Source organism: Corella eumyota, chromosome 2 (assembly GCF_963082875.1).
Source record: "Corella eumyota chromosome 2, kaCorEumy4.1, whole genome shotgun sequence".
Classification (NCBI taxonomy): Eukaryota; Metazoa; Chordata; class Ascidiacea; order Phlebobranchia; family Corellidae; genus Corella; species Corella eumyota.
This window is the reverse complement of record NC_137491.1, coordinates 21,632,998-21,659,832: the sequence shown is the minus strand read 5'-3', so window position 1 is coordinate 21,659,832 and position 26,835 is coordinate 21,632,998. Positions and strand designations below refer to the sequence as shown.

Below are 26,835 nucleotides of genomic sequence, written 5' to 3'. Positions count from 1 at the left end.
ACTTAGCCTTATTATTCCTTGTTCGAGCATTTTTTCAACACTTTCTGTACCAATATTGTATTTTCGGGTGATAGTCGCCGAGCCTTGGAATAAACGGGGCTGTTCTTGCCAGTATTAATTCAATGTTTAATGCCGTGTATTAGATGTCCTTTCCGAAAATTTGGGTCCAGTAGCCCAGGAAATTCTTTTGTTATCTTTTTATAATGATTAGACTCATTGAAAGGCACTGACAGTCGACGATGGGACGATCCGTCGTCGATAGAGGGTTGGTTCATGTTTGTAGTCGACATAGCTTGAACATTGTTATCGCCGTTAACGGGTGATTTCTCTTCGCTGTTAGACACGTCAGATGGGCAATTTATATAAATTGCATTTGTGGACAAATCAGGATTTGTGTTCTTTGTGAAAGGGGCTTCATTAGAGCTCTCTTCCTTAGGAGAGGTAAGACTCTTAACCTGACTAGATCTAGTAATTTCTTATGTATTGTCATTCGCCAATGACATAATTTCTTTATTAGGATATTTTGTTATTTGCATCCTCGGTACTTTGCCGGTGCTTCGTAATTCATCTTCGGTCTATGCCGGTATGTTATTTATTTCTTCTTTATTTTTCTTTTGCATTCTTGGTACTTTGCCGCTTATTAATGTAACTTCGGCCTTTGCCGGTTTAATAGTTATTTTCTCCTCACTTAATTGTTGCATTCTCGGTACTTTTCCGGTGCTTAAATTTTTCACGCCCCTCTCGGTAAGTTTTTCTTCATCATTGGGAGCATTGATCATCTGTTTGCATCCAGAATGATCAGAACATGATGGATTATTTGATGTCGAGATGTTGGACAAAGGTAAATCAATGTAATGGGGTGTACAGTCCTGACAGTGTTTGCCCAAGTTTTTAAAAGGTCTTATTTTTCTCGACATACGACAGGAATCAGTTAATGAAACGAAATAAAACAGGAATCAGTTAATGAAACGTTTACAAATTTTGCACACTTATTTGTAGGTTTGTGACACAGCAGGTTTCTAGCAAAATTAGTAGATAAGTTTAAGTTTATTTACGAGCCAAATCCTATTTACAGATCCCGTGGTAATAAGAAAAAAATTGCGTGAGCGATAATCGAATATATAAAACATGTAGAAAGTAATACAATTAAAGGGTTATTTGAGAATGTCCACAATTCACTGGGTTAAGTAGAAATAAACTTCATCATCATAAACGTTTCGAAAACTTCGGTAAATAAAAACGATTGTGCGGTGGGTTTCCCGCAGCTACAGAAATTTGCCTCGAGGTTGTTGAGTTTGATCATCAGGCATAGTTCATAATAAAAAAAAAATAAAACTGGGAAAAAAGAATAACTTAAAGTTCCAGGTGTATGGGGTAAACAGAATAAATAGTTAGCAAAAACAGAGTTAACAGCATGGGTAGGGTGTAAGTTAGATAAGGTAAAGGTAGATGCCATGGTTTGGTTAAGAACCTGGTCACCGGTTAAAATACATTACCCTACGATATCGCGTTGCCCCACCTAACATTTTTAGTGCCATTACAACCTAAGTCAACATCATTACCAGAAAGTTAAAATCAACATTATCACGAAAAGATACAACCCTCTTATCAGACCGATTACGTTTAGAAAATAACGAGGATAACATAATCGTTAAATACAATATAATTATACACTAAATAAAACACCAAAATGTATCTTAATAAAAACACCAAAAATATATACTTATAATATACAAAGATAAAAAGGGTACTTATTGTTCGTTGACGAAGATCTTCTTGTTGGTATGGTCAACACGGGCTTGCTGACTGAAGACAATAAATTCCAACAGTATTGCGTCCAACATTTTTGCGATGTTCACAGCGTGAGTCAGGTGCTACAAGTCCTGATTGTTAGAATTCTCACACTTTAATCATAGAGGGCAGTCACCAATTTGTAGCGGTCTCGGTCGACCCAATCGGAAGGTTTTATTTTTAAGATACTGACAGTTAATTGTTTTTCTTAACTAGCTAATTGCTCGTCTGCTGGTTAGGAATTCTTAAATTAACCACGCAGGTGAATTCACTGTATAATTATATTATACGGCAATTTCTTAAAATCAAATTCAAATTTCATTAACGGTAAAGCAAAAAATTAAAATACAAAAATACAACTGCTTTGTAGAAAGGCATAAGATAACTAATTAAAAGGAAAAACAAAGAATCGAATCCCATGTCAAAAGCAAACCTCAGATTTTAAAAACAAGTTTAAGATTAAAAGACATATCAAAATGGGGGTTAATATAAGGTTTTGATGAAATCAAGAAACGATAACAAAAATAATTCCCACCAAATGTGAAATAGTTAAATTTAATTGTTTTTAATGTGAATAAAAGGTTAGCTTATGCACAATAAGCTACACAATCAACACAAAATTACTCGGCGCGATATTCATAAATATCCACGTTTTAAACTCACTAATTGGCATTTAATTGCATAATCAAGTTATATTATAATAAAAATTAAGCGCTAATTAAAAAAAAATAAATTAATAAAAATTATGTAAAACAGTAAATAAAACGTTATTATAACATTATAATCACTTGGAATATAATAATTATGACGTCACATGACAACCATTGTTGCACCATTTATTTCCTTTTCTGTGTCAGCAATGATTGTCCACTTGTTGTTCGTGGGATCAAATACTTCAATGGAATTAACATAACACCTAAATAATAAAACAATAAACCGGAGTTTAATAAATTATTACAAACTAAATATTTAGTTTAACTTACCATTCATCCTCGCCCCCAACAACATAAATCTTGCCATCTACAACTGAGGCACAGTGACCACCTCGAGCCTTGTTCATTGGTGCAACTTCTGACCATGTATCACTAATAATGTTGTATTTGATCACTGCATAATAATACAAGAATCAAAAAAGTTGGAACAATCTTTTGTAGAAGAATATGACACAAAATAAGGGTTGTAACTAAATATGACCAACATAATCTTATGTAGAAACGTACGACAATAAAAATACAACTGTTATTTGAACAGTTTAATCCATACCCCAACCCTCTTACTAGAAAGTGAGGATAAAGTTTAATTAACAACATTTAGTATAAGTTATTCCTTTATACATTGGTCATATTTAGTTACAACCCCTATTTTGTGCTTGTATGCGAGATTTAAACTTACTTTCCTCTCCATGAATGTTTGGTTGTGTAATAACAATTAATATCGACGTTATCCGCAATTATTTGCGACATTTTCACATTTCCTAACAATTTTTACAAAGGTTTCTGTTTAAAGTTTTGATTTAAATATTACAAGAATATTACAAGCAGACAAGGTTACTGCTCCATGTTAACTTGCTCTAGATAAAGATCTGATTCAAAATTATTTTAATTTAAATTATGTAATCTTAATTTTAAGGTATTTAAAACATAAATTTGCATTCGTTATTCTGACCTAGTTTTAAGTTGACTTTGGTAGTTTGTAATATTATGAATCCAGTCTTTAGTGCAGTAACAGAATCGAGATTTTTCTCCCGATCAAAAATTCAACTAGCTGACCAGCGGATTGGTTTTTGGCTCAGCACAAATAAGTTTTATTATTTTAAGACGCTTCAGTACAGAAGCAGTGAGGATCAAACTCATGTGTACAAGTAGTAAAGGTAAGTGTTGCACTACCTTATACAACCACTGGAAGCATGGTGTAATGGTAAGAACACTTACTACGCCACATGAGGTCGTGGGTTCAATCCCAGTCTGCCAGTGATCTCATGGTGTAGCACCCACCCTTGAGTTAGGCACTAAAAACAGTATCTAATCACCAGCGTAATTATCTGGGTCGGTGTAACTGATGTTACTCTATGTTAAGGTCGCGCATCCGACCTTCCCACATCGAGGATAAAGATTGAAGATATATACAAAAAACATAAGAAAAGGAGATGAATAGTAAAGTGTTACACTACGTGCACTTGCACTAACCAAACGTACACTGACATAATACAAATATTTAACGAACTTCTGTATATAAACAAACAACTTGAACCTGACAACCAAATAGTTTAAACTTTGAGTCATGTGACCTTCTCTTATTCTTCGCAGGGAACACCGGCAACAATATGCGGATCACTTTTTTAAGAAAGGCGGAATGCATATGCGGATATCGGAGTGCATAAGCGGATAGCGGAATGCCGACACGGATTATTTTTTCAACGGTGCGTTTTTTTAACATTTGTGACTTTCCAGTGTGTGAGTTGTATTTTTCGACGTTTTACCTAGCTTCAAAGTAACGAAGTTTAACTGTAATATGTAAACCCTATTCCACTCTAAAATATCCATGATTTTATTGCATAACAATCAACACAAAATTACTCGGCGCAATATTCATAAATATCCACGTTTTAAACTCACTAATTGGCATTTAATTGCATAATCAAGTTTTATTATAATAAAAATCAAGCGCTAATTAAAAAAAATAAATTAATAAAAATTATGTAAAACAGTAAATAAAACGTTCTTATAACATCATAATCGTCTGCTGTACAACAATAATGAAGTCACACAACCACCATTGATGCATAATATATTCTCCTTTTTGTTCCAGCAATGATTGTCCACTTGTTGTTCGTGGGATCAAAAACTTCAATAGAATAAACTGGATTAAAACCACACCACCTAAATAATAAAACATTAAACCAAAGTTTAATAAATTATTACAAACCAAATATTTAGTTTAACTTACGTATCCCAGCCTCCCAGCACATAAATCTTGCCATCTACAACTGAGGCACAGTGACCACGTCGAACGTTGTTCAATGGTGCGACTTCTGACCATGTATCAGTAATAATGTTGTATTTGATCACTGATGAAACTTCATCAATGCCATCTTTCAATCCACCTAGATTAAATTATATTAATTTCCAATGCAAAAAAAAAAATTTGATATATCATAAAAGTTTTTAATTTACATAATTTAGGAAAATACAAACCATTTTTAAGACAAATTAAAATCAATTTAAAATAAATTATGCATATTTAAACTAAACAATGATTTTTTATTTTTTTATTATTACGATTTAATTAGTTTCTAACTAAATACAGATTACATTAAAATAAACAAACATTGCACAATATTAAAATTAACTAATAATACTGACCAGTAACAAATATGTGATCATCCAAAACTACAGCTGCATGACCACTTACACCATATTTCATTGGAGAAATAAGAGACCACTTTTGTTCATCAAAATCAAAACATTCTGATGAACTTAAACTTTTATCATTCTCACTATATCCCCCGATTGCAAATAATTTACCTGAACATAAATATTTATTTTTAAACAATTTGTTTAGTTTTAATAATAATGTTCAGTTATTTAATTTATATTGTTTATTAACTTTAAAACCCTTTATTGCCACCAAGCCGATATTTAATTAATTTTAATTAATTTAATAACACAACTTATCTAATATATTAATTACATTGACATTTTTCGAAAAATGATTTTAAAACAATTTATTAAACGATATTTCCTTTCAATAATTAAAAATAATTTTATTATAAACAGTTTTAACATTAAAACTCAACCTCTTGCAGCAAGCAATGCATGGTCTCTACGTGGAACAATCATGTCAGGAATATTTCCTCTTTTATTTGTCCTCACATCCAAGAATTCCCCACTTGATAAAATTTCATCCTTTTTTTTAAACATTAAAATACCTTTCTTGCCCTCACCTCCAGTTGTGTAAATACAATCTACAACAAATTTAATTTTAATTTCTTTAAATTAATTTTACAAATTTTTTAATATCTTAAACTAAAAACAATAAAAATTAAAAGGTCACAATGGGGCATTGTTTGAGCATATTGTGTAAAAATAGCATTTAAAACACATAAATCATTTATTTAATTGACAGATTCTTATACAAAAATTAAAAAAAAATATTTCTGATATTTAAAGTTTCAGGTTTTATATTTTAGGGCAAGTCACAAAGGTTTAGGTTTGTGATGTAATAATGTAAAAACAAAAATAAACCAAAATTTAAAAATTAGCTTTGGAAACTCTGGCGAAAACTAAATTGCTCTAAATTAGTGTCATAAAAGAAATTTTATATATATGTATATAACATCCAGAGTTTATATCATATCTTTATAAAACAACACAGTTTTGAATACAATAAACAAATAGTTTTAACCAACTTAAAGTTAATACCATTTAAAGTAGCTGATGATGCACACCGCCGATCTTGTCTCATTGGACTTTCAACTTTCCATTGTGGATCTACTTCATCTAACTTTAAACTCTCAACAGAGGATTTATACCACCCTCCCATGATGAAAACTTGTTTGTTGACAACAGCAGATGAAGCCATATCTCTTTCTTTATTTAATTTCTACAAATATATTTTGTTTAAGTTAACATTAAATAGATTAAAAAACTGTATCTAATCAGGGTACGAATTAACGTTTAAAAAACGATTCGCTAAAAATGAGGTCGCATTTTTATAGTAATTATTAGGTTCAAGTCATAATCTTCGTTTTTTTGTAACACTTGACGCGTTGCGTGGCATTTTTAAAAAGTAACTTATTGTTAAACAATTGTTAAGAATATTTTGCACGAAAAACGAGACATTTTTAATACTTTTAAGGCTGTGTTATGCATTTAAAAAAATTGCGCAACAAGTGAACGATCTCGGAAGCGAAATTTACGCATTGCCAAAACATGGAAAGTTTTTGTTATTAAATGCCCTATAGTAACCTACATTTACGCAGGATTATGATGATGTAATCAATTAGTGTGAAACCAGTGTAAAATAGATCGTAAAAATATACACGAGAGTTTTATCACTGCCCGAACCTTTTTTTGTTGATTCGCTATTTCTAATATATTTGTAAAAAACGATTCGCTAATTTTAAAAAACGATTCGCTTTTAGCGAATAGCGACCCGTTATTTCGTTCCCTGCTAATAATACATTAACATAAATAAACCCATTTTTTATAACATTTTTTAACCATTAAATATAGTTACAATAACAACCAACAGAACATTTATTTAAGTTAACTCTGCCCACCTTTGCTTTTCTATAAACTATAAAAAACTTACTGGCATTTGAGTCCATTGTTGTGTAACAGAGTCAAACAAAATAACATTTTTTTCATTGGGGTAATCCCTTCCCATTATAAGTAACTTTGTTGGAACTAAACAAATTAATTCTTGAGTTAAAATAATTTAACAAAACACATTTAATAATTAACAAACATATTAAATATCAACAATACAATTTTGGCACTTACCTATTTTCTTTTCATTTATCTATAAAATAAAAAATTATAATTAACAAATATATACAAATTAAAAAAAAAAATGTTGGAATTTAAATGTTGAAAAAAAAAATGTTTAAAAAAAATAAAAAAAAAATGTTGAAAAAAAATGTTGATATCTCAAAAACTACTTGACCAATTTTTAAAATAATGATATCCTCGTGCAAGTTGGAAAAATTCCAACATATTTAAAAAAGAAACTCTGCGACCGAACCATCTCTTTAAATAATATTAAGTATTAAAAGATCAAAACTAACCACAAATTAGAATTCGTATTTAATTTTGATTTATGTTTTTATGGATAAGTGTGTATTCAATTCTGCAATTTAGAAAGTAATAAAAAATTCCCCAATATGACACTAGTCAAGTCCCACAAAATTAAAATTCATCGAGTACAAACTTCTGTGTTAGTCTCAAATCAGTCTTATTGTTTACGTGTCGTAAAGGCGATCAGTACCATAAGAAGTAAAAAAAAATAGCAAATAACAAAACATTGACTAAGTTTAAAGTTAGGCGCTAATAACAACCACACTAACAAAAAACTAAAAAGATATTTTAATTTAACAAATCAAAAGTCGTAAAATCGTCTTATTTCTAGAATTTACCTCAAGCTTGGGTGTAGCTGCAGGTTTATTTGGTTCTTGGTCTTGTTGGCTGTTCACAATTGGTTGCGAGCTAGTACCTGGTTGAGGGGTAGTACTTGGTTGCAGTCTGGTACTTGATCGGTGGCTAATATGTGGTTCAGAGCTAGAACCGGCTAATATGTGGTTCCAAGCTAGAATCAGAGCTTGAACCTTTTGTGGGCTAGTATTGGTTTGGGGGCTGTTATTTTTTGGGGGGCTGGTATTTTTTTGAGAGCTGGTATTTTTTGGGGGGCTGGTATTTTTTGGGGGGCTGGTATTTTTTGGGGGGCTGTTATTTTTTGGGGGGCTGGTATTTTTTTGAGGGCTGGTATTTTTTGGGGTAAGGGTATTTTTTTGGGGGCTGGTACTTGGTTGAGGGCTGGTGTTTATTTGGGGTTTAGGATTTGGTTGGGATGCACTTTCTAAAAGAAAAAACGTAAACTAATTTTTTTATAATTTACGTTACAATTGTTGTATATATCAAGCAAATAATTTAGAATAATTTTACCAGCAGCATTTCCATATTTGTCTCCAAGATGTTGTATATTTGCACCAGTAATGTTGTGTTGATGCTGGACCTCAGTCTTATCTTGGTGTTGTATTTCGGTCAGCTGTTCAACGTTAGTTTGTTGTTCAACATCAGTTTGCTCCTGTACATTGGTCTGCCTTGCTATCATTTGTCCCACATGATGTTGAACATTGTGGGTTTGTTGAATTTGTCGTTGATCATTAAATTGGACTTGCAAAGTAACAGAACATAAATATAAGTTTAAAACTTTATTTTCCACCAAATATTAAAAAAAACATTTTATATAAATTAAAGTTTTGTAATCAATGTTTTTGATTTTATTTAATCACAACCTAACATTAAAACAAATTCTACCTTGAGCACCAGCTACAATCTCTTTTAACCCAGCAAGTAATTCTGGAGAGTTTAAATCTGGCACTCCTACCTGAAAATAAAAATTAACATTGTTTACATTTTAACATTCTATATTTAAATCTAATAAACCCCAACAACTTATTCCGAGTTGCAAAGTTGACAGTTTCTTAAATATTCAAATTTCATTTTTATTTTGTTCATTAAAAAGTTATATTTTATTTACTGGTATTTGGAAAATGTCTATGAATATAACATATATTTTTTTGGCTATACCCTTACATTCTACCTTGTTGTTTCGGTGCATACAAAAAATAACCATATTGTGCATATGGTTCATTTTGCATATTATGCCCATACCGACCATATTGTGCATAACGGTAACCAGACACTTCGGCCCCCGGACACTTCGGCCAAAATTTTTTTTTCAAAACAGCGGGGATTTAGCATTTTAATTACCGCGAGAAATTTTATTTTCGCGTAGTTATATACAGTTTTTTAGACAGTATTTGAAACAAAATAAGCGATTAATATATATTTTTTTTAAATGATAATGTGCAAGAACATGTTATCTTTCTTTTGCCGTGTCAATTTTTTAATTTTACGAACTAAAACCTATAAAAAACTAATTTTGAAAGCGCGCGCTTTTAGGTGACGGAGGACAATGCATAATTGTTATCTCGTATTTTGCCAAATAGTGCCGCCTTTTCAAACAATATTTGAAGAAAATAGAGCGTTTATTTTTTATTTTTTACACTGAGGATTATGCATAAATATGTTATCTTTCTTTTCCTGTGTCAAATTTTTAATTTCACAAACTAAAATCTATAAAAAACTAATTTTGAAAGCGCGCGCTTTTAGGTGACACAAGACGATACATTACGATATCACGTATTTTGCGAAATGGTGGCCGTCTTTCTAAACGATATTTAAAGAAAATAGATCATTAATTAATCATTTTTTACACTGAGGAATGTGCATAAATATGTTATTAGTTATTGCCCGTGTTAATGTATAAAAATTTATATACTAAAACTCAAAGAATAAAACGTTTAAAGAGTTGCCAGAAGGTTTGTCCTGCAAAAAAACGGCGGGGAGTCGGCGATGAAATTCCCGTGGATAAAGTCAGCGTAAGACCATATTTTACCGATATTTTAAATGAAATTTGGTAAAAGAAACAAAAATTTTAAAAAAAAATTCTAAAAACTAACATATGTCATTAAGGTAACAACTAATAAAAACTTTTATATATACTGTACTTTATGCAAAATTTTATTTTGAATATCGGTAAAATATGGTCTTACGTTGACTTTATACACGGGAATTTCATCACCGACTCCCCGCCGTTTTTTTGCAGGACAAATCTTCTGGCAACTTTTTAAACGTTTTATTCTTTGTGTTTTAGTATATAAATTATATACATTAACACAGGCAATAACTAATAACATATTTATGCACATTCCTCAGTGTAAAAAATGATTAATAATTGATCTATTTTTTTCAAATATCGTTTAGAAAGACCATTTCGCAAAATACGTGATATCATAATGCATCGTCTTGTGTCACCTAAAAGCGTGCGCTTTCAAAATTAGTTTTTTATAGGTTTTAATTTGTAAAATTAAAAAATTGACACGGGAAAAGAAAGATAACATATTTATGCATAATCCTCCGTGTAAAAAATGAAAAATTAACGCTCTATTTTCTTTAAATATTGTTTGGAAAGGCGGCACTATTTGGCAAAATACGAGATATCATTATGCATTGTCCTCCGTTACCTAAAATCGCACGCTTTCAAAATTAGTTTTTTATAGGTTTTAGTTCGTAAAATTAAAAAATTGACACGCCAAAAGAAAGATAACATGTTCTTGCACATTATTATTAAAAAAAAATATTAATTAACTGCTTATTTTGTTTCAAATACTGTCTAAAAAACTGTATATAACTACGCGAAAATAAAATTTCTCGCGGTAATTAAAATGCAAAAAACCCGCTGTTTTGAAAAAAAAATTTGGCCGAAGTGTCTTGGCCGAAGTGTCCGGGGGCCGAAGTGTCTGGGAACTATAGCAAGTAATTAGGGGACACAAAGAAATAGAAATGCCAAAAATGCACTGACTGTTTATTTGTGTTTAAGTACATAATATTTTTAAATAAAAACCAAACCTTTTATCTGTTTACAATTTAGAGTTAACAAAAAATAACAAATTTTATAAAACTAGAAAATTTACCAAACGATTTTCATTTTCGTTCTGAGATTGATCTTCCATTATTCTTGTTTTATTTACAACAGTTTTAACATACAAACTACAAACAAATTGTTGTTGTTTTATAATATTTAAACTTGTTATTAGGAACCATTAAAGATAAAGACTCGCGAATGAAAAATAACGGTTGCTAAGCAACAGGGTTGTCAATAATTAAAACATTTTCAAAATAAATTTATTTATTCGACTTTTATTTTTAAAATAAAACGCCAAAATTATGCCTTAAAAAGTTTAAATAAACAATTTTAATTACATTTATTAATTTTACAGTTGTGTTATTTATCAATACAAGATCAGCCCTTTACCCCAAATATAAGACAACCCAGCCTTCTTTTTATGGCCAAACCCTTTACTTGCTTATTTTATGGAACCCCACTATTGTAACTCGCTCTGTTTTAAACCAGCACATCAATCTAACTCCATATCCAATAACTCCAAGACCAAGCAATGTCATCAGAGACCAAAGAGTGATCACGATATTCCGTCTAATGGAAAACTATCGATATATTAATGTAAGAAACAGATGGTCTAAGATCTGAAGGGTTGGGTTACCCACAATGTGGGGAAACAAGCATAACTTACAAAATTGTGAGTTTATTAGAAGCCACGTGACAAATGAATGTAAAGCATACAAAGACAATATATGACGTCACAAAGAGCACCTTCTTCGTAATTATTTGGTAAAAATAGTGTTTTAATATTTACAATTGCTGCTTTTTATTATAACAATCTTGTGTTTTTGGTAAAAATATGACATCACAATAAAAAAAAAAAAAAACGTAACAGAAAAGAACAATGACGTCATAATATAAAAAATCAGAAAAAATTGATAAAAAAAGTAGATACAAAAAAAATTATGAAATTTATATTTAATTAAGTAATTGTCACAAAAACAAAAAAATATTTTCAGTTAAATACTAATATAACGTCATAAAAATAATGATACCGTCATAAAAACACAATAAGTAAAGGTAATGATAACTTGTGATGTCATAATAAAATACTGAGAAATAATAATGACATCATAACAACACTGCGATGACATCACAATTATCGACATTGTTCCACTTGAGTGAACAATTAAAGAAGATTGTTGGCATATGTAATGTCCTTGGTTTTAGAGGTCAACAAAGGATCAAGGTCATCGTAGAAACCTTTTGTTTTGACCTCTGGGGTCGAAGGTGAAATCTGAAGGTCAAATTGTTTTAAAATTTGGTTAATTGGTGTGATACCAGCAGCATGGTGAAGTGGTAAGAACACTTGCTACACCACACATGAGGTCTAGGGTTTAATCCCCACTGCTCTTATACTGTAGCGCCCTTGAGTAAGGCGCTATAAACGATATGAACTCCTGCTGAGCCAGCACTTAATCAGCAGCATAATTATTGGGCAATTATAGTCTCTTTAATATCCCAAACTGCCACAGGCAACTTGAGACTGGGTCGGAGTAACTAATGTTACTCTATGTTTAGGTCGTGCATTCGACCTTCCCACATCAAGGATAAATAAATAAAAAAACAATGGAAAACAAACATTTAACTTTTTACAACAAAACATTTTAACAACAAATTATGTTTAACCTGCTCGATCGCTTTAACCAAAGTTTTCTTTATCCTCAATATTGTTAATCTCGACGATGGATTCTTGTACCACGTCTCCTTCATGATCTTTGACATCACATTCAAGCTCTTAATATACAAGATAAAACTTGGTTGGTTTTTACACTTATTAGTTTGTACATTTTTACACCAATTTTTGGGTAATTTAATTTATTAAAATTAACAATTTTTGGGGGTTAAAAATTTAAAATAACTTTACTTCAGCAAAGCACTTAAAATATATAATTTCTAAAGTTAATTATTTCTCTAAAACTGGTTTAATAAACACTTCCAACACTGGGATTCGAACCCAGGACCCACCGGATCAGAGGTCCATCTGTTGGGTATGATTGGTCGATATTGGTCGCTGCAAACCACTTTCTTCATATCTTCGAAACTTGGGTCGCTGTTCACTGCATCGAAGAATGGAGGACGATATTCATCAACTAAGCCTGCAACAACAATTAATATTAGCTCAAGTTAATAGTTCTACTAGACCCAAGCATAAGAACTTTAAATTAAAGCTTCATAAGCAAACAATTAAAAAAAAAGTTTAATTATCAGCAAAAAATCAACTTTAAATCGAAGACAATTTAAGTAAAACATTAAAAGTGTGACCTCCTGAAACACATCTTCTTGCAACCTCCCAAAGAACGAGTCCAAAAGCGTAAACGTCCGCTTGTTTAAAACATTCAAAACTGTTCGTATTCAGACTTTCATCCAAAACCTTTGGGCAAAAATGTAAAATTTTAGATCAATAAATGCTAATTATGACAAAATATGTAGAACTAATTAAGATTTAATAATTATAAAATATTATAACTAAACCGAACATTAAATAAATTCAACCTAAAATATATAGTTTAATGTCAAATTGAAAGTCTAATTAGTTAATGAATTTGGCAATAAAATTAACAAACCTAACTAAGAAAAGTTAATCCTTAAAAATTAGGCAATTTTTCCCTTTAAAAAGTCTAACCTTAAAAGCTGTAAAGTTAAACAACATAAAAGTACTACACCAGGAATCAAACCCCTTACCTCAGGGGCCATATATCTTTTGGTTCCAACCCTGTTGTTGTTCTTGGGAATCAAAATGCTTCCGTCTTCAACTTTCTGGGTTACTGCAAGCCCTGTAAACAAACAATGTTGTTACTAAACAATGGGTATGTTGTAAATTATTGACAAAAAATTTTAAACACAGTTTTACTTTAGTAAAAAAATATTTTGTTGGGTTTCTTATTTAAGATATGTTTAACAAAATGGTAACAGAAGGGTGGTTATGACATCATAACAAGTTTAAATATCAATGTTCAACCCACCCAAGTCGGCAATACAGCAAGTTAAATCCTCCTTCACCAAAATGTTTTTGCTTTTAATATCTCGATGAGCGATTGCAGGTTTCCCCTGCAGGAAATTATTAAACTTTTATTTAGGAAATATTTAATATTTTATTTCAGACTTATTGTCTGTCAAACTTTCAAGTTTGTAGACATTCTGGAGGTTATAAAGTTTAAAAAGTTCACCCAAAAAAATAAGTTTTTACAGCATATAAAAACTTAAATATTAATTATATTTTAAAAACAATTAGGTAAATTTAGATAATTAAAAGGAAGAATAATTTTAAACTTACGCAAACGCCGACGATGATTCTGTGCAGGTGTGATAACCCATGTGCAGCAGTGAGGCACAGTTGTAACATCAATTTGTCATCAACAACCCTGCTCTGCAGAAACTCGTACAAACTACCATGAGGATGGTAGTAACAAACCAACCACAACTAAAAACAAAGTTCAACTTGGACATAAAATTTAAAGTTTACAAACTTTTTGTCCCCTCTTTCACTCGTCCTACTATAAAGTTATAAAAATTTAAACTTAAGTTAAATCCCACTGCTAACATGTTGACTAATTCCTGTTATATTATTGCTTTTAACAAGACCTTTAACCAAGCAGAAAAAAACAGACAAAACCACCAAATTTGCCGACAATCTTAATGCAAAAGCATGACAGTAATGATAAGATTAAACTAAAGCTTTACCATTTTAAATCTAACAACTATAATCTATGCTTACAACACTACACCTTGCTACCCTATGACAAACAACTATAAGCTATCCTTACAACACTACACCTTGCTACCCTATGACAAACAACTATAAGCTATCCTTACAACACTACACCTTGATACCCTATGACAAACAACTATATGTCAATGTAATCTACTTTATGTTTAAAACACTTAAACCTTCTATGATAATAACTTCACCAACCTGAGGTTCAGATTTAATGCAGGTCATATCGGAAGCGATGAATCCGAGGATATTCGGATGTCGGAGGAGGACGGTGTTGTAAATATCCGTCTCCCTCAACCATGAGTCCTGATCCCTGGATGCAAAGATCTTCACCGCCACCATCTCTCCTTGAAACGACCCTTTCCATACTTCACCATATTTCCCTTTACCTGGGGGGAGTTAAATAAAGTTGAAATAATCAAAGAATTTAAATATTTGTTTAAATTGTTCACCAGTTGTAGTGGTGGCCAATATGTAAACAAAACTTTTGTAATTCTGCTTGCCAACAGTCTTGATTAAGTTTTTTATTTAACTCATATAATTACTAAGGCCCATCCCTGTGTTAAAAAATCCTCGTTAAATATCGCTTGTAACTTCTTACATTGTACACTGGTTTAAAACATTTGATTTTAGTGCTTTTTGTGTTGACTAAAAATAGAATTAATCTTGTCTTACAATAAATGATCATGTTATTACAAAACTGGGACAAATGTTGCATGGGTTAATAAAGTTTTACATTAAGGGCTCACCGATACAGTTGATCAGGTTAATCTGTCGAGCCATCGTTGCTTGAGTTAAGACAGGGAGACCAGAACCACTTCCTGATGTGGCAGAAACCATCCAATCCTAACATTAAAGATAAAATAAAAATTAGTGGGAAATTGTAAACAGGTTTTGAAATATTAAAATTTGAGAAATCACAAACAATAAATTAAAAATTTACAAAGTTCAGTGTTTAAATAAAAACCAATTTGTTGTCAATTTAAATTTGCTTTACATAAAACACGATTGAGAAATAAAATTCTTTTTTTACCAAAAAAATTTTTCAATAAGACTTAATTAGAGTGGAGCCCACAAAAACATGAAAACTGAAAAACAGCAGACCTCGTCAGTTTAAATTAAAAAAATTTTGACATAAAACACGATTAAAAAATAAAATTCTTTTTTTACCAAAAAACATATTCAACAAAACTTAATTAGAATGGAGCCCACATAAAAATTAAAAAACAGCAGACTTGTCAGTTTAAATTAAAAAAATTTTGACATAAAACATTATTTCAGAAAACAATTTAATAAAAATTTGAAACAAAACAGACTTTAATGTTGAAACATTGAATAGTTCTCAAAAACAACTAGGCCTATAAACAACCTAGATAAAAGTGCCTACTGCTTAAATAAAAGTACCTACCGCTAAAGTACTATCCCCAACTTGGGTTGTCCTCAATCCACCCTCAATTCTGCCAGCATCTCTCCCCCCCTCAAATTCCTAAAATTTATTTCAGTAAGATCCACAAATTATTGACAAATTTTAAACAGTCATTCCATGAAATTAAAAACAAATCACAAAACATGAAGTTATGTCTTAAACTTGAACCTTCATTCTTTTCTTGTGAAGTCTTCTTCTAAAGTAAATGATAATTCCTGCTACAATAGAAAAACCAATAAACACAAAAACTAAAATAATCACGAGTTTGTAGTTTTCATTCTGAGGATTTTGTGGAGAATCTGAAAAGTTTCTTAATTTAGTGAACTCACATTCAGTAAAATTTAGGCCCAAAATCATTTTGGAAATGATTTTTCAGATATTCAACCAACCTTTAATTGGAGGCAACGTTGCTTGCAGAAACTGGTTACACATGTTGTCATAGCAACAAGCCATAGCAACCTGGGAGTTAACCGTGCATAGCAACCGGGATGAATCTTTGTCGATGTTGCAACCTTTTATTCTAACAAAAAAAAAAAAATTTTAATTTAAGAAATTATTAAACAATTAAATCATTAAAAAAATTGTATATATATATATATATATAATAATTAAAAATAATTACAACAAAGTGCACATAAGTATTTAATCAACTTACAAAATATTCTGTTCATTACTAAAGGAATAGCAAGCCACAGTCGTGTTACAAGTTCCGTGTGAACATTGAGATTTAAATTGAGGGTGGTAAGGGGGATGCTCACATGCACACTGGAATACCTCGACACTGTCTGCGTTGGCCTGTAAAGTAATTTAGTCTGGTTGAAAGTTTTTACTTGGATGTAAAATTTTTAGTACCAATTTTGAATTAATTTATCCTTAATATGGGAAGGTCGACTTCACGACCTAAACATAGAGTAACATTAGTTACCCCGACCAAGTCTCGAGTTAACTTTGGTAGTTTGGAATAATATAGATTATAATGGTTCAATAATTAAGCTGCTGATTAAATGTTGGCTTAGCAGGAGTTTATATATTTTATAACGCTTTATTTAAAGGATGTACGGCAGAAAAGTCTTGTTGACCAAACCCTGAATTATATTAAAGCCAAGTTTGTTTGCAAGTTTAAATTTCATTATTTAGTTTCAAACTAATTTAAATTTTACTCAATGCTCCAACTTACCGAAGCAGTGAGCTCAAAATCAACTGAAGACGTTGTTGAAACTAAATCCAATGAAACATCCGACGAATTTGTCAGATTTTGACTTAAAACTAAAAATAAAATTAATATTTTTCTAAATATTTTTATAACTATTAAAATGCTTTTTTAAACATTCGACCAAAATTCTAACTAATATTTTTTATGTTATAATTTCACAAATTACTCCGATGAATAAGTTTTAAACAAACATAAATTATTTACAAAACCTTAATTATTATTACCTTGTTTTAGATAAAGAATTTGCAGCCACCAAAAAACTAAAACAATTCCTCTAGCCATGCTTAAGTTAATACATTCTGAATAAAATCAACTAATGTCAGAACGTTAACTGAAATCTTAAAACAAAAAACGTTTTTTTTATTCAGTCAAAACTTTTTTTCTGGGAGCCCTAAAATAGTTCGGTCTCCAACCGGGACATTCTTTCTTAAACATTTTATTTTTTATTTCGATTTATCCTCGATTAAAAAAAGTCTTGTAATATTTGTTAGCAAGTATTATTTTTTAACACTGTCTTTTAACATACCAACTTTAAATAACTCAGATTAGCTAAATAATTATAGGTTGCATTTTTATTTTTACAACACATTTTCTATCTTACACATACTACCAATTTACAAAAGTTTGTTTTAATTTACCGCTTAAGTAAGAAACGAGTAACTAACACAAACAGAAACATGTTCTCATAACCACAACGCCTTTTACATGTTCTGAAAAAATAAACTTTTTTAGAAGTAGGGAGTACAATTCAACTAAAACAACGATCATGATTTTGTTTTAATATTAACAGATTTAAAAAAGCCCTTGAATAAAAAAAATTACCCAGTTTTCTAAGTATGCCAGTAGTGGACATTAAGTCAATAATCGTCCATTTTGTAGACGCTAACTAGAGACATGGCTTTACCAGATTTACATTAAACCAGAATATACTAAACATGTTATAAATTAGGAAATATTTATTAATAAGAATGTACAGCACTAAAGTTTACAAAACATTTTTTTAAGAAATTAAAATTTACTAGAGAGCACAAATATTTAATTGGAACGGTAAAAAAAGTGCAAAAATATACAAATTCAACAAAACTAAAATATAAATAAATATTACAATGACCTTCTTTCTATCATGACGTCATAAAGACTGACGTCATTTTACTTGTGACGTCATATTGCATTATCTTCGAAGAACGACTCTTAGCTTCGGACTTTGAATCGATTCTTTGCGCGTTTTTGCATCATAAGTGGAGACTGTAACGTCATATTCACGAAATGGTAATCGAGAAATGGATCTAAGATTTAAAATAAAATTGAAAAATTAATTTAGTTTTTTTTTTATTTATCCTCGATGTGCAAGGCCGACCTCGAGACGTAAACATAGAGTAACATGAGTTACCCCGACCCAGTCTCGAGTTGTCTGTGGCAGTTTGGGATATTATAGATTATAATTGCCTGATAATCATGTTGCTGATTAGGTGCTGGCTCAGTAGGAGTTTATACCGTTTATAGCGCCTTACTTAACAGCGTTACAGCATAAAAGCAGTGGGGATCAAACCAAGATCTGATGTTGCAAAGCCAAGTGTTCTAACCACTACACCACGCTGTCAGTCGTAAGCGGAATGCTGATTGTTAACATTTAAACCAGTCAAGTAGTGTGGCGAACCAGTCATGGCGTCGGACTACCAGTCAAAAAGTTTCGGGTTCGAGCCGCACCAACGTCACACTATTCGCCCTTGAGCCCGGCGTTTACGGATAGCTTAATCACGTCATAACAGCACACCCTTCCCCAATAAAAAATATAAAAACCTAACACCTTAGGTGATACGGAAACAAAAAAAGTCAAAACTTACAGTTCCGTATTTCTAACAAATCGGCTGAACTTGCTGAGTGCCTTCCTCCCAGCTCTGAACATCCTGACATTATATCGAACAAAAAAGTCCGGGGTGTCTTCAATCTCAACCTTGTCCCACTCTAAAGTGACACCTTGTGTTGTGGCGGACGTGATTCGGATGCCGCGTGGAGGCGCTATTGTTTCCAGCGGCGCTAAATTTTTTTTGAGGTAAAATGTTATTGTAAGTGTTTTATGGTGGTAAAGTGGTCGGGCCAAGAGCCGGCAATTTTTGGTTTTAGAGGCACTAATGCCGCACCATTCGCCCATGAGCTTGGCGTTTACAAATTGTTCTAAAAACAATATTTTTCTCACCTTTCTTTGACAGTGCTTTTCCTTTCCTTACACTTAAGGTGGTCAATCTTGTTTCAAACAGTAAATCACCACTAGGGGTCGTTACTGTGATGACGTATTCTGTCTCCGGATCCAACGAACTAAACGTCACGCTCGAGTGAACACTTGTTGCTTCGAATTGCTGAACCGTGCGGCCATCTAGTGTACGGATCGCAAAAACAAGCGTGGGGATTCCCCTGGGAAAGTGTTGCCACGACAACGTGGCCGAGTTATGGGATACCGAGTTAAGGTCGCCGATCAAAGTCGTGGCTGCTGCGTCCACTAAAAAAAATGTAAAATTACAATAAAAAAATTGATGCAAAACTCTTTGAAAAATGATTGGTCTTCACTACTTGAGGACTTAAGTTAGATTTTAACTACTACCATGCTGTAATCCTGTGGTGAATTTAACTTAGTTGGAATGGTTTTTTTTTTGTACAAGAATATAAAATTTTGGCTAATTTCTTTTAAAAATTAAATGCTTAGAAGCAGGGGAAGATTGGAAAAAAGAATTCTTTAAATCTATGTTTATTGAGTGGCGTCCGTTCAGTAGAACAAAATTACCTAGACTGTTTTTAAAGCCAATATTTTTAAATAATATAAAGCGGAAATAACTCTTGAAAAATATGTAAATAATACCGAGTATTAATTGAATAAGCTCACGTGGTTCCATTTACAACAATCTACAGTTACAACCCTTAAGGCCCGTTCACACAGCGTACGCAGCGTACGCAACGTAAGGTAAGATTTCGCAACCATTTAAAATGAACAGAGTCGTTTACACTTACGAAAGTTTGCGTAAGTTACGTAAGATTTCGTAAGTGGTATACTTTTATTAGATATTTTGTATTTGTTAATCCCTAGAATCCGTTACGTAACACAACACAGCGCAACGCAACGTTACTTTGTCGTGTGAACAGGCCTTTAGTTTTATCATAAAAACCAACTAACATTTAAAAATATTTTAATTTTGATAACTTACAAGTAGTTGCACTTGTCCTTCCCACAATTCCAGTGATAACATCGCCACCTAGTGACGAAGGTCGCACGGTTACCATGTAGGTTGTCGAAGGTGAAAGGTTATCCAAGGTCACTGATCTTCCCGGTCGAATTCCTTCGAAAACTAGAACGTTCCGGCCTCGGAATTGTCGCTCAACTGTGATCTTGTATCTGTTAATTTTTGTATTAGATAAAATTTTAAAAAAATTTCGGTTTTGTGTAAAAGTCAGAACACTTGGCTTCACTAAATAAGGTCCGGAGTTCGACCCCCACTGCTATCATGCTGTAGCGCCCTCGAGTAAGACGCTATAAACAGTATAAACTCCTGCTGAGCCAACATTTAATTAGCAGTATAATTATCGGGCAATTATAATCTATAATATTCCAAACTGTCAAAGGCAACTCAAGACTGGATAAGTGTAACTAATGTTACTCTATGTTTAGGTCGTGCATTCGACCTTCCCACATCGAGGATAAATAAATATAAAAAAAATAAACAATAAAATACTTTTTTTTACCGAAAAAATACGTAATGGGTACAAACCTGTGAACATTTCTATATGAAGCCCAGGCGACCTTGAACCCAGTGGAGGTCACGCTTGACTTGGTTATGAATGTCGACAAAACTTGCTCATCCGTGAAAGTTGGACCGGCCAGAATTACAACGGGGGAAACTCCTTCCTCGCCGAGGATAAACATTCGAAGATGTTTTGTGAGTAGAACCTAGGAATTTTTATAAGTTCAACTTTAATGTAAATCAAAAACTATTAAATTAGTTAAATAAAAATCAAACCACTTGCTACACCACATGAGGTCGTAGGTTCAATCTCTCAGCTCTTATGCTGTAGCGCCCTTGAGTAAGGTGCTATAAACAGTATGAACTCCTTCTGTGCCAGCACTTAATCAGCAGCATAATTATCAGGCAATTATAATCTATAATATTCCAAACTGCCACAGCCAACTCGAGACTGGGTCGGGGTAACTAATGTTACTATACGTTTAGGTCGCGCATTCGACCTTCCTACATCGAGGATAAAAATATAAACAAAAAAAATTATAATAATTAATGTCAAATTTGAAATTAATTAAAAATGAAATAGTTACCTTGAGCCTTTGCTTCATTTCTTGTCTTGAAATGACTTGAACCACAGACGGATCGTTTGAAATTAAATCAGTTAAAGTTTCGCTTAATCTTTCAACAACATCCTCAATCATATCTTCTGATGCAGCTCGTGAGGCCTTCAATAGTTTAATTTCACGAGCGAGGACAAATAAGTTTTCGTACAACGAATTCTCGTCAAAAGTTTGGCGCCGTTTCCTTGACGATTTTTCAATCGGACCTAAAATAATTTGTTTAATTTTTTTTAAGTAATTATATCAAATCCTTTATCATAAATAATCTAAACAAAATATACTCTAAACAAAAACTTTACGTTAAGTTCTTTTTGTAGATTGTTACCTCGACCCAGCGTCAAGTTGTCAGTTTAGAATATTTTAGATTATAATTGTCCGATAATTAAGCTGCTGATTAAGTGCTGGCTCAGCAGAAGATCTTACCGTTTATAGCGCCTTACTCAAGGGAGCTACAGCATGAGAGCAGTGGGGATCGAACTTAGGACCTTATGTAGTAAAGCCAAGTGTTCTAACCACTACACCAAGCTACTGGTTCAAACTATTTCTTATAAGATGTTTTTTAACAAGAGTTTTATTTTAACTCACCTGGATCAGTAGTGGTTTCAACATTGATTGCAATTTTCATTTGTTCAATCAGATCTCTAAGTTTAAGTCTGAACTCCAAATCACTATTACCAGCTCTGTTTAGTCTTTCATCTGAGCTATCTGGAAGGCTGGAAAACACAAATTTGAAATGTTAAAGTAAAATATCAAATGTACTTTAAAATTTAATATATTTAAAAAAAGGGCTTAATTTTAAAATAAAAGTTTTATTAATTTAAGAATAAACTTACTCAGGTACTTCCTCCAGTATGGCAATAAAAGATCCGACCACGGTGTCCAATAAACCTGCTCCAGGATTCACAGTTGGACTAATTGAAGCTCCAAACCTGTTTTGCTGGGCTGCGAAGTAAATAAAATGATAACAACATGTTTAATAGCTAACATGGATGAAACTTGAACATACAACTATTTATTTATTTTTTCCTAATGTTAGTATATAATTAATTAAAATTGCTTCATAATTAGGCTGCTGATTAGGTTTCAGCAGTGGTGGGAATCAAACCAAAGACCTCATGTAGTGAAGCCAATTATTCTGACTACTCCACCATGAATGTTTGTGTTTTATCGATATACAACTAACCTGTAGTAACTAGAGTCCAGTCTCCAGCAGACACAACAGTTCCATCACTGCTCACAGCAACAACTGTCACATTGTAAGTTGTTCTTGGTACGAGGTTCACAACACGGTACTAAAATAAAATAAATATTTGCTTATGAAGATTTCGTGAAACTACTTTACATGTAGCATGTAGTTTATTGGCAAAAGTTAGATACAAACAGGTTGGCAGGCAAAACAATAAATTCAATTATGTTAAAAGGTTACTGTAGTTTAAGTCCAATTTTTGATTCAATTAAAGTAATTAAACACTTTACCTTAGGGTACAGAAAAGCTGCACACAAAGTAAATTTAACTTACATTGTTAGTAGCAATGGACTTGATATCCTGCAAAATAACAACTCCACGAGCCACGATGATGCTGTACCTCACTGCAAATGGGGTTGGAGTCCACTCAACGAAAAAAGTGGTCGCTGAGATTCGACTAAACCTGATTCCTGTCACCTTGCTTGCTCCTGGGTAGGCTGTGAGGATAAATATAATATCGAGGATAAATAATAAAATAAAATTTAAAAATAAAAATAAAGTAGAAAAAAATCAAAATTTACCAAAAACAAATTTATTTAAAACAAAATTTATTTAAAAATATTAAAAAAAAAAATTAATCACAAACAAATTGTTACAAAAAACAAGAGTAACGTTAATAATTAAAAACTAGTAAAAACTTATTTCATTAACTTACGAATTGTGACAGAAATGGTAGGAGTTGGCTCAGAGTTGAAATACCTTCCAATGGAAATCACTGAGATGTTATAAGTTTCCCTAAAGTCTAAACCTGTTACGTTGTATGGGGACACTGCATCGCTGTGAAATATAAAAACAAATTAAATATTAACAAAGTTTTATTTAAACAAAATAAGGAATTTGCAATATAATAATAATCTATTAAAACACTAAAGATAAATGAACTAAAATAATACAATAAACAACTGGCGGCATTGTATATTGGTCAAAACACTTGGTTTCGCTACATAAGGTGCTGGGCCAACTGCTCTCATGCTGTAGGATGGTTAAGCAAGGCTTAATAAATGGTATGAACTCCTACTGAGCCAATACTTAATTATCGGGCATCCATAACCAATAATATCCCAAACTGGCAAAGTTAGCTCAAGACTGTATCGGGGTATGATGTTACTCTATGTTTAGGTCATGAAACGACCTTTCCACATTGAGGATAAAGATATATAAAACAATAAATAAAAGTTATTCAAATAAAGGAAAAGAAAATATATCAGCTTTGCACTGAAATACTGAAAATCAATAACTCTTAAAACTTACTCATAAAACCTTGTGAGTCCAGTCCTTACATTCTGTGCACTGACCCGATATCCGGTTGCCCTGAATGCAGGGTCCCAGGTGACCAGAACGGACCCCGAACTTACATGAACAACCTGGAAATCACCCGGCACATTAGGGATCAGGCGACCTAAAATAAGAAGAAATTAGCATACATGTCTGTAGAAGTTAGCGAACAAATATTATCGTTTAAAATTAAAATAAATTAAACAAAAAAAACTTAACCCCTTTTAGATTTAAATAATTTCTCCTTTTTAAATTAAATATTTAATTTAAAAATGGTAATCGCAATTCGATGTCCTAATTTTGTAAGTATTTCAACTTTAAACTTGTTTAAAGTAAATAGTTTTAGGCACCTTCAACTAAAACAATTACAAATTGTTTAGATTTTATTGGAAAATTATTTTTATAAATTTTCCAGGTCTGATGAAAATTGAATTTTATCAGAATTGTTTAATTTTTTATCATCTGTTAAGAGTAATAAAATGTGTTCACCCAAATTAAAGTCTACCTCTTATAGTCTGTTCAATTTTTCCTGTAAATTATGAGGTCATAATGGGACAATTATTACAACATATTCAGAATATGTTTCTTATACTTTTATTAAATCTTTTTCTACATAAAATTCCTACGTAAAATATAATTTTTTGACAAATATACAATCAATAAACTTAACTGGCATGGATAAAATATAAGCTAAAATAATAAAATTTTTTTCTGAGAGGGAGGATAAATAAAATATTAAAAGTTATAACTTACGAGTTCTGGTCTTGGCTGGGTTACTTTCCCTACTCCGGTCACCACCCTTCCCCACTGCTAGGTATGTGACATCATAAAGAGTGTTTTGTTCCAATCCACTTATTTGGCTTTGGATTCCAGCCTCTACATCTCTGAATTTTTTTTCACCACAAGTTAACAATTAAAATTGAATTTATTTAATCAGAAATAAAAAAAAATAGATTTTAATAAAATCGTTTTTATTAAATTCATTAAATTTTTTATTAATTTATTAAAACCATAACTTGCTTAAGCAACCAACCTCATGGTTCTAACCAATCTTCCCCTGCTTCTAACCAGGATGGAATAAGAGACTGCATGTTCTATAGGTTCAACTCTCACGTTAAACGAGGTTGCTGTTACGTCATTTATTGACACTAGGGGTCTCACAAGGTTCAAGGGAATTACCGGGACGGGGTAACCTGAAAAGTTAGAAAATAAACGAAGTGTTTAAACTATTGGTATGTGATTTAAATGACTGACAAAAAAAAAAAATGTGAAAACGCTTAAATTAATTATTATTAGCAATGTTAAAATTTTAGAAGTAAATATACATAAAAATAAACAAAAAATGCTGATAAAATCCTAAACACTAGGTATACAAGATTCGCATAAATATTTTATTGACAACTAATAAACAATTAAGTTAAAATGAGTATACCCTCAAAAAGAATTTAACCCCCACAAGATTTGAAATTTACTTCACAACTTACTAGCTTGCACCCTGACTGAAATACTGGGTCCAGAATTCTCAAACTTTCCATTGGATGACACAGAAATAATATAAAAAAGTTTATCCTCTAATCCTGTGATGTTGTAGCTAGTTGAGGTTACATTCCTGTTTATAAATAAATAATAATTTAAGTAAATATGGTTTTTAATTTTAAAGTTAAAATCCCAAAGCTAAAACCAACCTCAAGATGTTTGTGTTTCCATTTTCTTCCTCTGTGATTGTGATGTCATAACTAAGAGCTCGCTCGGAGGGCCGCCATTGGATGACAATAAACTCTGCACTGACCTCGGTGGCCACAACAATTCGAGGAGCAATCGGAGGAACAGGTCCTGAAATTAAATCAAGTTTATTTAAAAAGATGGTAAGTGAAAAAAAATAAAGCCTCATGTTTTTATTTCTAAAATTTATTTTACAAAATTTATAAAATTTTGACACTAAAAAAGTTGAAAAGATGTACACTAAAAAAAAACAGAAGCATTACGTTATTTTAACTAATATTAATTCAGCGCTATAAGGCACGATCGACAAGTTAGTTAATACATAATATAGAAAACTAACTTGTAGTAATAAAAGTGGGAACCAAACTCTCTTCTGTGTCTTCTCTATTTGATCCAACAGCTTTCAAAGTTACATTATATTTTGTGTCGGGTATAAGTCCAAAAGCTGTCACTTGAGTTGTGTTAAAACCGCTAAAATTTAATGAAATTGTAAAAAATAAATCAGGTATTTTAAATAAGAAGGTTTATTTAGAAAAACAAAACTAATTTCTTTAAATTCTATAAAAATTAAAAATTATTAGCAGAGTACTTTGGGGTACACACAAAATTACCCTCCCTGGGTTTGGTGACCATGCCATAATGTACTTAAAATCTTCATGTAAACATTATTACTTTTGGCATGTTTTAAATCATTAAATTAATTTTGTCATTTTTTCCCGTCGCATTGTTGTAATATTAATTGTATATCGTATTTATTATTTATTTTTATCAATGCGCGAAAAACCAAAATAAAAAAAACAAAAAATTAAATTTAACATTTACTTAAATTAAAAATAAATATTATGAATTT

At 31.6% G+C, this 26,835-nt stretch overlaps 4 protein-coding genes across 6 annotated transcripts in view; all 4 read right to left on the bottom strand.

Annotated features, from left to right (window-relative positions):
* Nucleotides 1–2,119: 2,119 nt before the first annotated feature.
* LOC145743396 (uncharacterized) lies at nt 2,120–4,063 on the bottom strand. Of its 2 annotated transcripts, none has more exons than XM_082561346.1 (3): nt 3,184–4,063; nt 2,775–2,898; nt 2,120–2,707 (listed from the first exon to the last, which is right to left on the bottom strand). In XM_082561346.1, coding segments are annotated over exons 1-3 (231 nt in total). In that variant the 5' UTR covers nt 3,185–4,063; the 3' UTR covers nt 2,120–2,601. The 2 variants fall into 2 exon arrangements, with proteins under 2 accessions (XP_082417472.1, XP_082417471.1); XM_082561345.1 differs by having other exon boundaries at nt 2,775–2,876.
* Nucleotides 4,064–4,376: 313 nt separating this feature from the next.
* LOC145743281 (uncharacterized) lies at nt 4,377–11,156 on the bottom strand. The gene is made up of 11 exons (XM_082561205.1): nt 11,051–11,156; nt 8,829–8,898; nt 8,454–8,684; nt 7,928–8,367; nt 7,296–7,314; nt 7,105–7,199; nt 6,213–6,393; nt 5,588–5,755; nt 5,154–5,315; nt 4,738–4,894; nt 4,377–4,670 (listed from the first exon to the last, which is right to left on the bottom strand). Exons 1-11 carry the CDS (start codon nt 11,087–11,089, stop codon nt 4,553–4,555), a joined length of 1,680 nt encoding a protein of 559 aa, XP_082417331.1. The 5' UTR covers nt 11,090–11,156; the 3' UTR covers nt 4,377–4,552.
* A 508-nt stretch (nt 11,157–11,664) lies between these two features.
* Nucleotides 11,665–17,769, bottom strand: LOC145743674 (activin receptor type-1-like). Its single transcript, XM_082561707.1, has 15 exons — nt 17,619–17,769; nt 17,359–17,447; nt 16,837–16,976; nt 16,571–16,701; nt 16,350–16,480; nt 16,164–16,241; nt 15,505–15,601; nt 14,954–15,144; nt 14,315–14,461; nt 14,004–14,088; nt 13,723–13,814; nt 13,303–13,411; nt 13,006–13,136; nt 12,667–12,774; nt 11,665–12,274 (listed from the first exon to the last, which is right to left on the bottom strand). Exons 1-15 carry the CDS (start codon nt 17,674–17,676, stop codon nt 12,167–12,169), a joined length of 1,695 nt encoding a protein of 564 aa, XP_082417833.1. The 5' UTR covers nt 17,677–17,769; the 3' UTR covers nt 11,665–12,166.
* Nucleotides 17,770–18,019: 250 nt separating this feature from the next.
* The window catches only part of LOC145743690 (titin-like), a 69,392-nt gene continuing 60,576 nt past the window's right edge, over nt 18,020–26,835 (bottom strand). Inside the window, exons 113-130 of one of the 2 annotated variants that reach the window (XM_082561723.1) lie at nt 26,326–26,456; nt 25,949–26,096; nt 25,748–25,872; nt 25,297–25,456; nt 25,017–25,147; nt 24,769–24,792; nt 24,240–24,387; nt 23,644–23,765; nt 23,262–23,425; nt 22,926–23,034; nt 22,576–22,684; nt 22,328–22,455; nt 21,713–21,948; nt 21,153–21,331; nt 20,592–20,779; nt 19,592–19,891; nt 19,239–19,431; nt 18,020–18,680 (exon numbers count right to left, since the gene is read on the bottom strand). In XM_082561723.1, coding sequence (XP_082417849.1) covers nt 18,566–18,680; nt 19,239–19,431; nt 19,592–19,891; nt 20,592–20,779; nt 21,153–21,331; nt 21,713–21,948; nt 22,328–22,455; nt 22,576–22,684; nt 22,926–23,034; nt 23,262–23,425; nt 23,644–23,765; nt 24,240–24,387; nt 24,769–24,792; nt 25,017–25,147; nt 25,297–25,456; nt 25,748–25,872; nt 25,949–26,096; nt 26,326–26,456 — 2,710 coding nt within the window. In that variant the 3' untranslated portion in view covers nt 18,020–18,565. The remainder of the gene's footprint in view (nt 18,681–19,238; nt 19,432–19,591; nt 19,892–20,591; nt 20,780–21,152; nt 21,332–21,712; nt 21,949–22,327; nt 22,456–22,575; nt 22,685–22,925; nt 23,035–23,261; nt 23,426–23,643; nt 23,766–24,239; nt 24,388–24,768; nt 24,793–25,016; nt 25,148–25,296; nt 25,457–25,747; nt 25,873–25,948; nt 26,097–26,325; nt 26,457–26,835) is intronic. The other variant, XM_082561724.1, reaches the window with a different exon arrangement.

Coding starts and splice junctions, on each gene's coding strand:
- LOC145743396 (XM_082561345.1), bottom strand. CDS start 3,254: ATGTCGCAAATAATTGCGGATAACGTCGATATTAATTGTTATTACACA. Junction 2,877..3,183: donor AAACATTCATGGAGAGGAAA/GTAAGTTTAAAT, acceptor CAACATTATTAG/TGATACATGGTCAGAAGTTG. Junction 2,708..2,774: donor GTTGGGGGCGAGGATGAATG/GTAAGTTAAACT, acceptor TTTATTATTTAG/GTGTTATGTTAATTCCATTG.
- LOC145743281 (XM_082561205.1), bottom strand. CDS start 11,089: ATGGAAGATCAATCTCAGAACGAAAATGAAAATCGTTTG. Junction 8,685..8,828: donor GATTGTAGCTGGTGCTCAAG/GTAGAATTTGTT, acceptor TTACTTTGCAAG/TCCAATTTAATGATCAACGA. Junction 8,368..8,453: donor CAAATATGGAAATGCTGCTG/GTAAAATTATTC, acceptor TTTTTCTTTTAG/AAAGTGCATCCCAACCAAAT.
- LOC145743674 (XM_082561707.1), bottom strand. CDS start 17,676: ATGGCTAGAGGAATTGTTTTAGTTTTTTGGTGGCTGCAAATTCTTTAT. Junction 15,602..16,163: donor TTGGGGATAGTACTTTAGCG/GTAGGTACTTTT, acceptor CTTTAATGTTAG/GATTGGATGGTTTCTGCCAC. Junction 13,412..13,722: donor AAAGATATATGGCCCCTGAG/GTAAGGGGTTTG, acceptor TTTTGCCCAAAG/GTTTTGGATGAAAGTCTGAA.